Source organism: Schistocerca cancellata, chromosome 5 (assembly GCF_023864275.1).
Source record: "Schistocerca cancellata isolate TAMUIC-IGC-003103 chromosome 5, iqSchCanc2.1, whole genome shotgun sequence".
Taxonomy (NCBI): domain Eukaryota; kingdom Metazoa; phylum Arthropoda; class Insecta; order Orthoptera; family Acrididae; genus Schistocerca; species Schistocerca cancellata.
In genome coordinates, this window is record NC_064630.1 from 146,795,545 (window position 1) to 146,811,593 (window position 16,049).

Genomic DNA, 16,049 nt, shown 5'->3' on the forward strand with positions numbered 1-16,049 from the left:
CCCCCAACATCAATGGGGCAGGTGTAGTCTTCCGGCTCTGAGAGCCAACTGGAACTCGCGGAACTGATGGGGCTACAACAGTTCTCATAGCGGCAGCATAAGAGGAGACCATAGCCACACGATGTAGGTGCTCAAATTTCCTCTTGACCTCAGTGTAGGCCAGTCGGTCCAGGGTCTAGAGTCTCATGATTTTCCTTTCTCACTGTAAAATCCTGCAGTCTGGTGTGCAAGGGGAATGATGCTCTCTGCAGTTGACACAGATGGGAGGCGGGGCAATTGGAGTATTGGGATGGGATGGACGTCCACAATCTTGACATGTGATGCTGGATGTACAGTGTGAAGACATATGGCCAAAATTCCACCACTTAAAGCACCACTCTGGGGGAGGGATATATGGCTTGACATCACAGTGATAGACCATTACCTTGACCTTCTCGGGTAATGTGTCACCCTTGAAGGACAAGATTAAGGCACCGCGATGGCAACCTGATTATTTCTCGGACCCTGATAGACATGCCGGATGAAATGAACTCCTTGTCGCTCTAAGTTGGTGTGCAGCTCGTTATCAGACTGCAAAAGAAGGTCCCTGTGGAATATAATACCCTGGACCATATTTAAGCTCTTACGAGGCATGATGGTAATGGAAACACCCCCCAGCTTGTCACAAGTGAGTAATGCCTGTGACTGGGCAGAGGATGCTGTTTTCACCAAGACTCGCCCTGACCACATTTTGGACAAGCCCTCCACCTCCCCAAACTTGTCCTCTAAATGCTCTACAAAAAACAGACTTCATCGAGACAAAGGAGTCCCTATAGGCGTTTGTACATACGAGGTACCAGGGTGAATAAGGTTCACTGCCATCCTTAGCCTGACATTTCTCCCATGGTGTGGCCAGGGAGGGGAATGACTTAGGATCATACTTCCTTGCATTGTACTGAGACTTTGAACGCTTAGAGACTGTTGGCGTCTGATCACCAGTAAGTGATGATGTGGTACACTTCAACGTGCATCATCCATCCTGATGCCACCCACTCCGACCAGGAGCCCTCCCCACAGGCGCCACCCAGCCGCAGCAAAGGCCCCTTGGCAGGATGGTCACTGCCAGGAGACTCAATGTCCCAGGGTGACAGGCATTTACCCATGGGCATATGTGGGGAGTTAACAGCACAGGCATCAGCAGAGCGATCCCTGTGTAGTCGGTGGGCTACAACCAACAGGGTACACGGCAGCCCCACCACAACACACTCTCTACCATGTTGGATATGAGGTGCAAAGAATTCCATGGTCCTCGTCAGCGCAGAAAACGACACTGCATAGTGGGTGGAGAATAGTGGACCCAGGAAGGTGTCCTGGCTGAAGAGATGGAGGATGACTGGGACTGCAATGCCATGATGAGAAATTGGGCTACAGATCTCAATGCACGATGGCGCACCATGTAAAGCGCCCTTCCCCAATTGGCTCGGTCTTCAGGAAAATTTTGAAAAATGGAGGTCGAACTGTACAGGGGACCATCACATAAAGGCCAAAAGGTGTGAGACTCCTATTAGTCGCCTCTTAAGACAGGCAAAAATACCTAGGGCCTATTCTAACCACTGGGCCCGCAGGAGGGCCGTGTGTTAGAACAATTAATGACAATGTGTGTTTAATTTATTTGAAAAATAGTGTCACACATAGCATACTACACTCCTGGAAATGGAAAAAAGAACACATTGACACCGGTGTGTCAGACCCACCATACTTGCTCCGGACACTGCGAGAGGGCTGTACAAGCAATGATCACACGCACGGCACAGCGGACACACCAGGAACCGCGGTGTTGGCCGTCGAATGGTGCTAGCTGCGCAGCATTTGTGCACCGCCGCCGTCAGTGTCAGCCAGTTTCCCGTGGCATACGGAGCTCCATCGCCGTCTTTAACACTGGTAGCATGCCGCGACAGCGTGGACGTGAACCGTATGTGCAGTTGACGGACTTTGAGCGAGGGCGTATAGTGGGCATGCTGGAGGCCAGGTCGACGTACCGCCAAATTGCTCAACACGTGGGGCGTGAGGTCTCCACAGTACATCGATGTTGTCGCCAGTGGTCGGCGGAAGGTGCACGTGCCCGTCGACCTGGGACCGGACCGCAGCGACGCACGGATGCACGCCAAGACCGTAGGATCCTACGCAGTGCCGTAGGGGACCGCACCGCCACTTCCCAGCAAATTAGGGACACTGTTGCTCCTGGGGTATTGGCGAGGACCATTCGCTACCGTCTCCATGAAGCTGGGCTACGGTCCCGCACACCGTTAGGCCGTCTTCCGCTCACGCCCCAACATCGTGCAGCCCGCCTCCAGTGGTGTCGCGACAGGCGTGAATGGAGGGACGAATGGAGACGTGTCGTCTTCAGCGATGAGAGTCGCTTCTGCCTTGGTGCCAATGATGGTTGTATGCGTGTTTGGCGCCGTGCAGGTGAGCGCCACAATCAGGACTGCATACGACCGAGGCACACAGGGCCAACACCCGGCATCATGGTGTGGGGAGCGATCTCCTACACTGGCCGTACACCACTGGTGATCGACGACGGGACACTGAATAGTGCACGGTACATCCAAACCGTCATCGAACCCATCGTTCTACCATTCCTAGACCGGCAAGGGAACTTGCTGTTCCAACAGGACAATGCACGTCCGCATGTATCCCGTGCCACCCAACGTGCTCTAGAAGGTGTAAGTCAACTACCCTGGCCAGCAAGATCTCCGGATCTGTCCCCCATTGAGCATGTTTGGGACTGGATGAAGCGTCGTCTCAAGCGGTCTGCACGTCCAGCACGAACGCTGGTCCAACTGAGGCGCCAGGTGGAAATGGCATCGCAAGCCGTTCCACAGGACTACATCCAGCATCTCTACGATCGTCTCCATGGGAGAATAGCAGCGTGCATTGCTGCGAAAGGTGGATATACACTGTACTAGTGCCGACATTGTGCATGCTCTGTTGCCTGTGTCTATGTGCCTGTAGTTCTGTCAGTGTGATCATGTGATGTATCTGACCCCAGGAATGTGTCAATAAAGTTTCCCCTTCCTGGGACAATGAATTCACGATGTTCTTATTTCAATTTCCAGGAGTGTATTCAGCAAGAACTGTAAACTGTGTGATTAGGTTTTTACTAGTCATAGATGTTCAACAGCAAAACTATTGTAGCAGTATGCTGTTGTTGCCTGCAACATATTAATGAGAATGAGGCTTATCAACTAATATTGGTGTGGGGGGGGGGGGGGGGTGTTGTGAACAGTGAAAGTAAAGAACAGTGAAACGCAACTGAGCATCTGTCGGCTACATCATATACATTAGTCAGTGTTGAACTTCCATCCTCCAATGTTCAGCCAGTATAACAGTGCAGTACGTCGACACCAACAACTATCAACAAAGAAATAAAGCAGGTGAACGTCACACAGGGGCTGTGAATGAAGTGTTAGACCTATTACGCGTCAGATGCGTGGGCTGGCTTTCAGGAGAATACAGGGATGAATAAGTGAAAGAGGAACCTCAAATACTGAGGTGGACAAAGGATAGGAGAAGGCAAATCAAGAAAGATACAAAGGGATTGTTCTGATGTCTGTTGTTGTGGTCTTCAGTCCTGAGACTGGTTTGATGCAGCTCTCCATGCTACCCTATCCCATGCAAGCTGCTTCATCTCCCAGTACTTACTGCAACCTACATCCTTCTGAATCTGCTTAGTGTATTCATCTCTTGGTCTCCCTCTACGATTTTTACCCTCCACGCTGCCCTCCAATACTAGATTGGTGATCCCTTGATGCCTCAGAACATGTCCTACCAACCAGTCCCTTCTTCTTGTCAAGTTGTGCCACAAACTTCTCTTCTCCCCAATTCTATTCAATACCTCCTCATTAGTTATGTGATCTACCCATCTAATCTTCAGCATTCTTCTGTACCACCACATTTCGAAAGCTTCTATTCTCTTCTTGTCCAAACTATTTATTGTCCATGTTTCACTTCCATACATGGCTACACTCCGTACAAATACTTTCAGAAATGACTTCCTGACACTTAAATCTATACTCTATGTTAACAAATTCTTCTTCTTCAGAAATGGTTTCCTTGCCATTGCCAGTCTACATTTTATATCTTCTCTACTTCGACCATCATCAGTTATTTTGCTCCCCAAATAGCAAAACTCCTTTACTACTGTAATTGTCTCATTTCCTAATCTAATTCCCTCAGCATCACCCGACTTAATTCGGCTATATTCCATTATATTCGTTTTGCTTTTGTTGATGTTCATCTTATATCATCCTTTCAAGACAATGTCCATTCCATTCAACTGCTCTTCCAAGTCCTTTGCTGTCCCTGACAGAATTACAATTTCATCGGCGAACCTCAAAGTTTTTATTTCTTCTCCATGGATTTTAATTCCTACTCCAAATTTTTCTTTTGTTTCCTTTACTGCTTGCTCAATATACAGATTGAATATCATCGGGGAGAGGCTACAGCCCTGTCTCACTCCTTTCCCAACCACTGCTTCCCTTTCATACCCCTCGACTCTTTATAACTGCCATCTGCTTTCTGTACAAATTGTAAATAGCCTTTCGCTCCCTGTATTTTACCCCTGCCACCTTCAGAATTTGAAAGAAAGTATTCCAGTCAACACTGTCAAAAGCTTTCTCTAAGTCTACAAATGCCAGAAACGTAGGTTTGCCTTTCCATAATCTATTTTCTAAGATCAGATTGTAAGGTCAGTATTGCCTCACGTGTTCCAATATTTCTATGGAATCCAAACTGATCTTCCCCAAGGTCAGCTTCTACCAGTTTTTCCATTCGTCTGTAAAGAATTCGCATTAATATTTTGCAGCTGTGACTTATTAAACTGACTGTTCGGTAATTTTCACATCTGCCAGCACCTGCTTTCTTTGGCATTGGAATTATTTTATTCTTCTTGAAGTCTGAGGGTATTTCTGCTGTCAGGACTGGATCTCCCAAGGCTGTCAGTAGTTCTAATGGAATGTTGTCTACTCTCGGGGTCTTGTTTCGACTTGGGTCTTTCAGTGCTCTGTCAAACTCTTCACGCAGTATCATACCTCTTATTTCATCTACATTCTCTTCCATTTCTATAATTTTGTCCTCAAGAACATCACCCTTGGATAGACCCTCTATATACTCCTTCCACCTTTCTGCTTTCCCTTCTTTGCTTAGAACTGGGTTTCCATCTGAGCTCTTGATATTCATGCAAGTCATTCTCTTTTCTCCAAAGATCTCTTTAATTTTCCTGTACGGAGTATCTATCTAACCCCTAGTGATATGCGCCTCTACATCCTTACATTTGTCCTCTAGCCATCCCTGCTTAGACATTTTGCACTTCCTGTCTATCTCATTTTTGTGACATTTGTATTCCTTCTTTTTGCCTGCTTCATTTACTGCATTTTTATATTTTCTCCTTCCATCAGTTAAATTCAATATTTCTTCTGTTACCCAAGGATTTCTACTAGCCCTCATCTTTTTACCTACTTGATCCTCTGCTGCCTTCACTACTTCATCCCTCAAAGCTACCCATTCTTCTTCTACTGTATTTCTTTCCCCCATTCTTGCCAATTGTTCCCTTATGCACTCCCTGAAACTCTATACAACCTCTGGTTCCTTCAGTTTATCCAGGTCCCATCTCCTTAAATTCCCACCTTTTTGCAGTTTCTTCAGTTTTAATCTACAGTTCATAACCAATAGATTGTGGTCAGAGTCCACATCTGGCCCTGGAAATGTCTTACAATTTAAAACCTGGTTCCTAAATCTCTGTCTTACCATTATATAATCTATCTGATACCTTCTAGTATCTCCAGGATTCTTCCATGTATACAACTTTCTTTCATGATTCTTGGACCAAGTGTTAGCTATGATTATGTTATGCTCTATGCAAAATTCTACCAGACGGCTTCCTCTTTCACTTCTTACCCCCAATCCATATTCATCTACTATGTTTCCTTCTCTCCCTTTTCCTACTGTCGAATTCCAGTCACCCTTGACTATTAAATTTTCAATTTTCATCTCCCTTCACTACCTGAATAATTGCTTTTATCTCACCATACATTTCATCAATTTCTTCATCTGCAGAGCTAGTTGGCATATAATCTTGTACTACTGTAGTAGGCGTGGGCTTCGTGCCTATCTTGGCCATAATAATGCGTTCACTATGCTGTTTGTAGTAGCTTACCCGAACTCCTATTTTTTTTTATTCATTATTAAACCTACTCCTGCATTACCCCTATTTGATTTTGTATTTATAACCCTGGATTCACCTGACCAAAAGTATTGTTCATCCTGCCACCAAACTTCACTAATTCCCACTGTATCTAACTTTAACCTATCCATTTCCCTTTTTAAATTTTCTAACCTACCTGCCCAATTAAGCGATCTGACATTCCACACTCTGATCCGTAGAATACCAGTTTTCTTTCTCCTGATAACGATGTCCTCTTGAGTAGTACCCACCCAGAGATCCGAATGGGGGACTATTTTACCTCCGGAATATTTTAGCCAAGAGGACGCCATCATCATTTAACCACACAGTAAAGCTGCATGCCCTCGGGAAAAATTACAGCTGTAGTTTCCCCTTGCTTTCAGCCGGCCGCAGTACCAGCACAGCAAGGCCGTTTTGGTTAGGTTACAAGGCTAGATCAGTCAATCATCCAGACTGTTGCCCCTGCAACTACTGAAAAGGCTGCTGACCCTCTTCAGGAACCACACGTTTGTCTGGCCTCTCAACAGACACCCCTCCGTTGTGGTTGCACCTACGGTACGGCCATCTGTATCGCTGAGGCACGCAAGCCTACCCACCAACGACAAGGTCCATGGTTCATGTGTGGGGGGGAGGGGACGGGGGGGGGGGGGGGGGGGAGCCTTCAATTCTGGTGAGAATAATCTTATCACTGAACTGTTCACATTAACTCACACTCTGCCCTATCTTCCTATTCGTTACGAATCCTACTCCCGTTATACCATTTTCTGCTGCTATTAATATTATCCTATACTCGTCTAACCAGAAAACATTGTCTTCTTTCTGCATCATTTCACTGACCCCCAACTATATCTAGACTGAGCTTCTGCATGTCTCTTTTCAGATTTTATAGCTTTCCTACCATATTCAAACTTCTGACATTCCACACCCAAACTCATAGAATGTTACTATTTCATTGGTTATTCGATCTTTTTCTCATGGTCACCTCCCACCTCCCCCTTGGCCGCCCTCTCCTGCAGTAGATCTGAATGGGAGATTGGTCTGCAATCCTTTTGCCAATGACGGGATCATCATGACACTTTTTCAATTACAGGCCACTTGATTTGTGTACACACATTGGGTGTGTCTATTGCAATGGTTTCCTTTGCCTTTTGCATCTTTATGCGGTTGATCATTCTTCTGCCTTTTAGAGGCAGTTTCCCACTCCAAAAGTACGAAAGTGCATGATAGTACAATGAAAGCCATTCCAAATCATCATCTTGGGAAGTAGATGATGGCAGCAACATTCATCAAATCTCCTGCATTTTTCATCAACTCACTTGGAAACCAGTTTTTTATATCAGCTGGGACCCACACTTAAGATTCTTCTTAACAACAAATTTCACATACCACATTACTTTTATATTTCCTGAATTAACGGCAATAAAGACAGCACAGTGGTTAGTAACACAATCAAAGCCTTCAGGTGAAGCTATATTACGTTTTACTTAAGACAGTACTTGGGCATTGAATGATAGACATCAGGCTAGTATTCTCAGTATTCTTGACTTCTGTTACCCACAACATTCTGCAAGGCCTCTGACAGAGATGATGGGTTTAATCCCAGGTAATGGTATGTTGTTGGTCTATATCTGTGGTTAAGTTGCTATGAATTTCTACAGCAATGGTGTAATTCCCAAGCTAACTGGCCTGTGGTAACTGCCTTCCTGGCATAAGATAACAGTATCTGTTTCACTTTAGTTGTTTGTTATTACATAAGTGCCTAATAAATCTAAGATGCCTTACATTTCTACCTATCCTTTTTTGTGTGAAAAATAATGTCTCAATTTGTTTACAAGTTCTTGGTTTTGCAGTCGAGCTGTAATTTTATCTTTAACAATAATTCAACAACATCCTTACCGGTTTGACAAGTTTGAAGCAACAAAACCTCTACTTTACAACTGAAGAAAATAACCAGGGACATTGTCGAAATATCAACTGAAGAAAAAATGGCATCGCAACTCAAACCCAAACACCTGTAAACCATCAATTTTACTGAGAGCGCTTGAAGGATTATAATTTTTCAATTGTACTTGTACTTTCTTTAAGAGAATGAATGCATTACTGCAAGATGGAGCTGCAACAATGTCCAACATCTTTGCTTCCGAAGATCAAGCCTTTTTAAGTCTTTCAGTGGAATGAATGTTAGGGACTGCCAGTATTTGTCTTATTTGTGATTTGTTCTGGCCTTTGTAGTTTTGTTATTCATAAGTATCTCACTTCAGCTGCCTGGCAAACTGTGGGAACAAAAGTACTGTCACATTTGCGGAATTGTTATACTTTCTCTATAATTTAGGCCATCTCCTCTCTCCACATTTCCTTAGCCTTTCTGTTTATATACATTAATCTCACTATATGAGAGTGGTATAAAGAATAAATCAGGTGTTGATTCACAGATATATGAATCTTTTTAAAACTTGTGGGCAGGTTAAATCTTATGCACAACAGTGTCAGCAATGACTTCATTTAATTCACTTTTATAAATTTGTACCCACAGTGCCTTACATAACATGCACAATTTATTCTGAGAGCTGACAATATTGTCTGCCTTGCCCTAGGTATGGACAACACTTAAAACACATGCACAAGCAAAAACACAAGTGGTACAGTGCATTGCAAGCAAATTATTAATTTAGGCTGCAGCCACGAGATATGTAATATTACTTCATCCCTTACACTGGGAGTTTGTCAACTTTGGTAGTTACGAGCTATTTGAAACGCTACAATAAACAGAGAACTAAACCATTCAGCAAGACAGTGTACTAATTTAGGTATACTTAATATAAATGGTGTACAGGAAGTGTTGTAGAACTTACCCAGGAACAACTACTCTGTAGCACAATGTTTCACCATAAGCTCGTGGTAATGAAAGATTCTTGCTGCTGACCATTTCCTAATACATACGGGAATCAGGATTTGCAAAAAGGAACTCTTCCACTGCTGACTATACTTCCTGAGAGTTACTAAGAGGTAGCTGGAGTTGACACTGTGTGTGTGCATTCCGGTTACACACTTGACAATGACCACAATTCCCTCCTCTTTTCACCATCTGCAAATGTTGATGAGAATGTTGTTGCTGATGGTCTGTCTACAGTATGAATCACCTCCCAACAACTTTATTTACATAAGCAAGTAATGGTGCTGATCAGTTATGCTGAACTGAATGAATGGATGCTAAGAATATTGGTTCTTTGTTTGCAGGGCAGACCACTATTGGGCATCAATGGAACAGTACATTGAGACAAAAACCACAGTTTGGCCTCAGCCATACGTTTATGTTACTTTATGCAGCTTTGTATTTCAGTACTTACAAAAAACAACTAACTTAGCTATCTTTGCTGCCAATTGAGTGGTGATGCTGAACTTTGTATGGCCCAGTGTACAGAACAATGATCGAGGGCTTGACCCAAAATTTCACTTTTGTCTGGTTCCCAAGTTCAGGACAATAATCCCTGGAGAGAGCAATGAAATTACCTGAGGGGTTAAAATTAAGAGTGAAACTTCCTGGAAGATTAAAACTATGTGGCGGACCGAGACTCAAACTCGGGACCTTTGCCTTTCCCGGTAAACTGCTCTACCAAATGAGCTACCCAAGCACGACTCTCAACCTGTCCTCACAGCTTTAATTCTGCCAGTACCTCGTCCCTCATTCCAGAAAATTAAGAGTGTTTATTACAATGTTATTGCACCATTCTTTTCAAAAATTCTCTTTGTAACACTATTTCATTAGTGTATAGTATTTATTAGACCATCATTGTCCACATCAATCATGGTTACTAATTTGACATCCACTGTTAGGTAAAGACGTCATTACACTTTTTTTTATGCAGTCATGTCTAATACCCACTCATGCTGCTTCTACATATTTTCTAATCTGCCTTCCTTTAAGTTGTGAACCTGGTCTTTTCTTATTTCAGATTCCAGTGAAAAAAATCACTGTTTCATTCCTCTTGCTACTTGTCCCACCAACCTCCACATAATTTCCATAGCAATCTTACTATTCGGCATTGGTCTGTTACTTTGCTTGCATTTATCATGAATCTCTTGTCCAGCAGAAAAGTTCAAACAACCGTAAAAAAGTGCAAGTGACTATATAACAAGGTTAAAAGAACACACCCACAAAATATAGGTTTGCTGCAGAATTATTGAGCATATTCTGAGCTCAAATGTGATAAATTCCATTTACACAGAAAATCTTCTGTCCAAAAATCAGCACAGATACAGAAAGCATAGCTGGTGCAAAAATCAGCTTACTGTTTTCTTGCACAATATCCAGTGAACCGTGGATGAAGGGTTACAGGCAGATTCTGTGTTCCTGTACTTTTGAAATGTGTTTCACATACCCCCTTCTGCAGACTATTAATGAAGGTCTGATCATATGGAATAGATTCTCAGGTACACGAGTGGTTCAAAGACTCCTTAAGTAATAGAACCCTGCATCTTGTCCTGGACAGCAAGACTATTGCCACAGGTGCCTCGTGGAAGTGTGATATGGCATCTCTCATTCTCTACCTACACAACAAACTGACAAATAGGGTGAGCTGCAATCTGCAACACTTTGCTGATGACACCGCAGTGTTTGGGAAGGTGTCATCGTTAGGTGACTGTAGGAAGACACGGGACAGCTTAGTGTAATATTGTGTCCTGCCCGCGACGTAATAATGTACTATTTTCCTTTCCTATTGAAATATCAAAAGTTAAAGATATAATTTAATCTTCATGCCAATTAACTGCGCTGGAAGTCAGCGAATATGTACGCCCAGGATAATGAGAATGGCATAGCATTATCATCTGTACTTTGCCCTATATAAGAATGTGCGCTCGTCTTTTCTTTCTCTCTCTTTAGTCGCGCGCCTTTCCGACAGCATCTTACGCTATCAGATTCCTATATTCTTCCATTTTGTTTCAAATGAACTGAAATTGTATTCCTATTAGGAATTTGTTTAGTTGTGTCATTATTATTGGCAACTGCAATTACCGAAATGACTTTACTATGAATATTTTTCTTTCGCTCCAGAATCGAGCTGAGATTACTGTAATTTGTACGTGTTTCACCGAAATACAGCACAATTCTTAATTTTGTTCAAAACTGTGAGATTAGTGTTTGAGATGTCAGGTATAAAAAATTTGCTTTGTGAAATTGCTTAATTTGGCATTTCTGCTTTCATTTCATAGTAATGGTCATCAATCCCCACTTTATAAAATGTTACAGATTTTGCTTTGCTACATTTTTTCTTACGTTATCAATGTGATACCTATGAAATTAATTTAGGACTGATCTGAATTTTCTCGCAAGGCGAGAAAACAATTTTCCATTCCCCTGAGATTTTAAGATCGCAAACTAAACGTTTTTCCAGCACGTTAAGAGTCTACTGATCTTCACTTCAAACAACAAAAAAGGTAAAAACGATTAAGAAAGTGATTTGTGTATGCAAATGAGATATTTAAATTCATTTTACTTTTCATTTATTAGCTTTCCTCCTGACTAATCAATTATTGATTACACACACAAAAACTTATTAATTATATAGACCTATTATTTATTATTATGTTAGACAAAACTTCTATTAGGTATGATAAATGGCAGAAAAATGCTGGTGAGTAGGAAAAACAACCCTGTAACATTCAAATGCACTATTAGTGGTGTGGGACATGCAAAACCACATCAATTAAATTTCTATGCATGGTGTGTAACAAAGCAAAGTAACTGTAATGGAAAGAGCCAGTGAAGTAGGTCGCAGGAAGGCGAATAGTCAACTACAGTTTCCTAGAAGAATTCTATAAAAGTCTAGTTCACTTTTAAAGGAGACCACCTACAGAACACTACTGTGACTTTTGAGTACTGTCCAAGTACTTGGGAGCTCCACCAGACCAGGTTAAAGGAAGACATCAAAGAAATTCAGAGATGAGCTGTTAGTTTTGTTATTTGTGTGTTTTATTCATATGTAAATATTACTTTGTGATCTTAAATGGGAATCCCTGGAGCAAAGTCGCAATTCTTTTCATGAAATTTCCCTGAGAAAATTTAAAGAGTTGGCAGTTGTGGCTGAATGCAGAGCAATTCTTCTTACACCAATGTAAATTTTGCATAAGGACAATGAAGACAAATATGAAAAATAACACTCATACAGAGGCATGCAGGCAGTCATTTTTTCCTTGCTTTTGCAAGTGTAACAAGAAAGGGAATCATTAGCAGGGGTTATAGGGTATCCTCAGCCGAGCACCATAAAGTGGCCTACAGAGCGTGTATGTAGTCAATATACTGGTTTTCATGAGTTACCCAGTAATTCCTATTGTGCATCAATCTCCTACTCACACAGCAGACATCAGTATTTGAATGGTTTTCGCATCTGTAGTACATAATTCCTAAGTGGGGATACAAACGCATCTTAAGCTATCAGTTTAGACACATTGGAAGATTTATGGAGAAAACTTATTTGGTTTATTTAGTTTGTCCAACGCATGCCAAGTAATTTTTTGTCTCATTTTCATTTATGTTGCTGTCCATCAAGTTGTCTCTTATAATCAGTAATAACATATAATAGCACCTTCCTTCCTGATCTGAAAAACCGAAAATAAATTCTTAGATTGTAAGAATCTTTTTCTGAGGATGAAAATATATTTAGGTACTGAAATGAGAGCCAAACTTGAACTATTTGGGCTCTGTAAAGAAAACAAACTGAAAAACAGACTGTGGTGATGAAGTAACATTTTGGTGAAAAGTTGGTCACTGGAAAAAAGCCTTAAGGCTACCAATACCAAAAACCACAACTTCCATGTGTAAAAGGAAACATTCAACAATGCTAGGAAAAAAGCAAGGAACTGAAAGAACAATAAACATAGCTTGTGATGTACGTTACTTGACAGTGTACCAAATATAACCGGTGTCAGAAAAAAAAAAACCTGTAGTATAAACCACCTCACTGATGGCTGAAGTTACGTATTGGACCCCCTGATATCTTGGTTGTGCTGACAGACTGATTTGTAGCACAGCCCGAGGTCTAGGTTAGGTTGGAAGGTGACAACTTGGTTTTGAGTTGGTGAAGTCGACAAATGTGAAAGAAGAAAATACGGTTATGGTAATAAATTGATCGGTAGCAAAGCTTAATGTTTACGTCCGTGCCTTACTGAAAAATCCAAGGGGTCCAATGCATAACTTTCATCCTCCCTGACTATTTCTTGGTTTACAAAAAGCCTTACAAATCTGTATGTTTTATTTCTTTTAAATTTGCCAAGTAATATTTATTTACAAATAATGGTGTTAGATTTTTTCCTTTTCAATCTAAACTCTTCATTTACTGCCAGGTGACAAACTTTATTGGGATGTTGGCTACGACCTGAATTTTCTCAGAAGTATACCTAATGGCCTCCTAATGATTCAGAACCACTGGGATACAGCATTACAGCTAGCCCAGAATAAGACAGTCAATCAAGATTGTCACTGTGAGAACAAGTATCCTGTAGCCTGATGTGGCTACGGCATTCACATTATAAGAACAGAATAGTGCTAGGCAGCTTTCAATGGCACAGAACAGTGCTGTCACCATTCACTTAGGGCTACCATCATGTGTAATATGACCACTACTGCTGAACCTGTGCAGTGCATTGCCAGAGAATTGTCAGGCATCTGTTGCAGAGATTAACTGCAGCCTCTGGCAGCTGAAGTCACTCAGCAAGCAGCAGCACGTGACGGGAGTGGCAACTGGGTGGGTGTAATGAGGAGGCTGGGGCGGGAAGGGATAGCAGGGTAGGCCTAGGAAATGGTGCTGTGCCAAATACGCGGTAAAAATCACATATGTGTGTATAACAAACATCTGAAGTGAGATTGATGATACGTGACGAATGCCAGCCAGCTTAACAACATAAGGACTTTCGTTTTCGCAGACATGGCCATGGAAAAACACATCTTCCAGTGTTGAGGATTGATATTAATAGCTTTGGAGCTCCCAAACATCATCCCTTTCTGGTCAGAGAACATGGTGACACAAAGTTACCCTCAAAATAAAATGAAAAAACTATGTTGCATCCACTGGTGAGTGTAAGCTTATGTATTCCCTTTTGAGTGGGCACCAGAGCCTCAATAAATTTGAAGACAAACATTATTCATCCAGGCTGTATTCCTAATTACTTTACCTGTACTTCTAGTTTCAGCCCCAGGCCATTCTCAAATGCACCTATAGCAACAGATGTGGGTGCACTATTCTCATCTCATCATCAAAACCTTGCATGCCATGCATTTTTGTGCATAGTAAGGTCAATCAATGTTCATGATCTAAAATACAAAGTGCACAACACGATGGTGGCTACGAGAACAATCATGTGTCTTAAATATTTTTTAGCTGTTCATTGTTGACAACCATGCTATGTACAAATAAAGGTTGTTCCATTATTTGGTAAAGTGAGACGTATCCACATCTGTGTGGACTTCCCGAGAATGGACCTTGCCAAAAATTAATTGTGCAAATAATGGGATTTGGAATATTGTCCTGTGTAATTGTGTCCTTTGAAATGGTACACTAGAGTGACATAGAGAATTTGGCACCCGCTACTGGGCAACTGCAATGGAATCCCATATCCAGCAATTCAGATTGCAGATGCCCCTTTTCGGATATGGTCCACGCAGTGCAACAAAAAATCAGGAGAAAGAAACACAACTGCAGTGACAAGGCATAGCCGATGAGTGTCGTTCTAGCTGAATCACAATTGCAGTATTCTCCTTCGCCGCAGGTTCAGATTAATTTGATTTGAAAAATACGGGCATAAATTGTAGAGCGTCAGTTTTACTGTAAAAATATATATGCACCTAACACAGCACGAAAACCATGTCAAATCGAGACAGACACTTGAGCACTTACCTGTTCATCCCAACTGCCAGTAACAAAATAGCTGGAGCATGATAAAGCCTCGGGTTTCCATCTTACTTTATTTATTTTTTCCCCGACAAATACTGCTTGAACATCATCCATAGTTAAAGTTTTCGCAAAAACCAAGGTAAAAACTTTCACTCGTAAAATCTATTTAGTTTTTACCGCCACTCGCAAAGATACTAGCATCAGTAGCAGACGCTCACAGAAATTAAATGTGCATTTAATTTTATCAGTGAGCTCAATACTTAACCGAAGAGACTACTCAAAGGCGTCTTTGCCTAGAAAACGGTGAAGGTCTTTGGTGGAGTCGCCGTATTGTAGCGAAGCAATTGTTCCTCTGCTTGTGACTTTGAAGTCCATCTGTTTCTTTTTCTAACAAACACTTTCAACACTTATACTGCATACGGCTGCAGTAATCGATGAAAAACAGGAAGTGGTATTCAATTTCACCTGTAAGTTACATATGCTTTGCTATATGGTAAATGAAATAGTGTTCGGGAAATTCAAATACTGTAAAAAGCTATCTAACTTCTTTTCAGTTTTCATCACTCGCTCCAGAATACTTTAAAAAAAAGGAGTGCACGCAGTACGAAGGGAATACTGGACTCCATCGAAACATAGCGCCATTTGTATTTCACACTTTACAAAAGACAGCTGCATGTTTCGATGACAAACTGATAGACAGCTGATGAAGGATAACCCCATACCAAGTTTGTTCAGTTTTCCAGGTCATTTGCAAATGAAAGTCAGTCGGAGAAGGCAACTTGTTGGAATAAAGCATCAGTATCTGAGGTAAAACTATGTATTTAACTAGCAATAAGGATAGACATTGTTGTTAGAGTATTTTTCTAAATTTCTAGTAGCTCGTAATTGTTGTTGATGGAGTCTTTTAATTTTGTTTCAGGGAATGAATGAGCCGCAAA

General features: G+C 41.8%; 1 protein-coding gene across 1 annotated transcript in view; it reads right to left on the minus strand.

Moving 5' to 3' along the window:
- Positions 1-15,345, minus strand: part of LOC126187415 (nucleoporin Nup43) — a 215,863-nt gene extending 200,518 nt beyond the window's left edge. Inside the window, exon 1 of the mRNA XM_049928482.1 lies at positions 15,115-15,345. Coding sequence (XP_049784439.1) covers positions 15,115-15,225 — 111 coding nt within the window. The 5' untranslated portion in view covers positions 15,226-15,345. The remainder of the gene's footprint in view (positions 1-15,114) is intronic.
- Between the last annotated feature and the right edge of the window lie 704 nt (positions 15,346-16,049).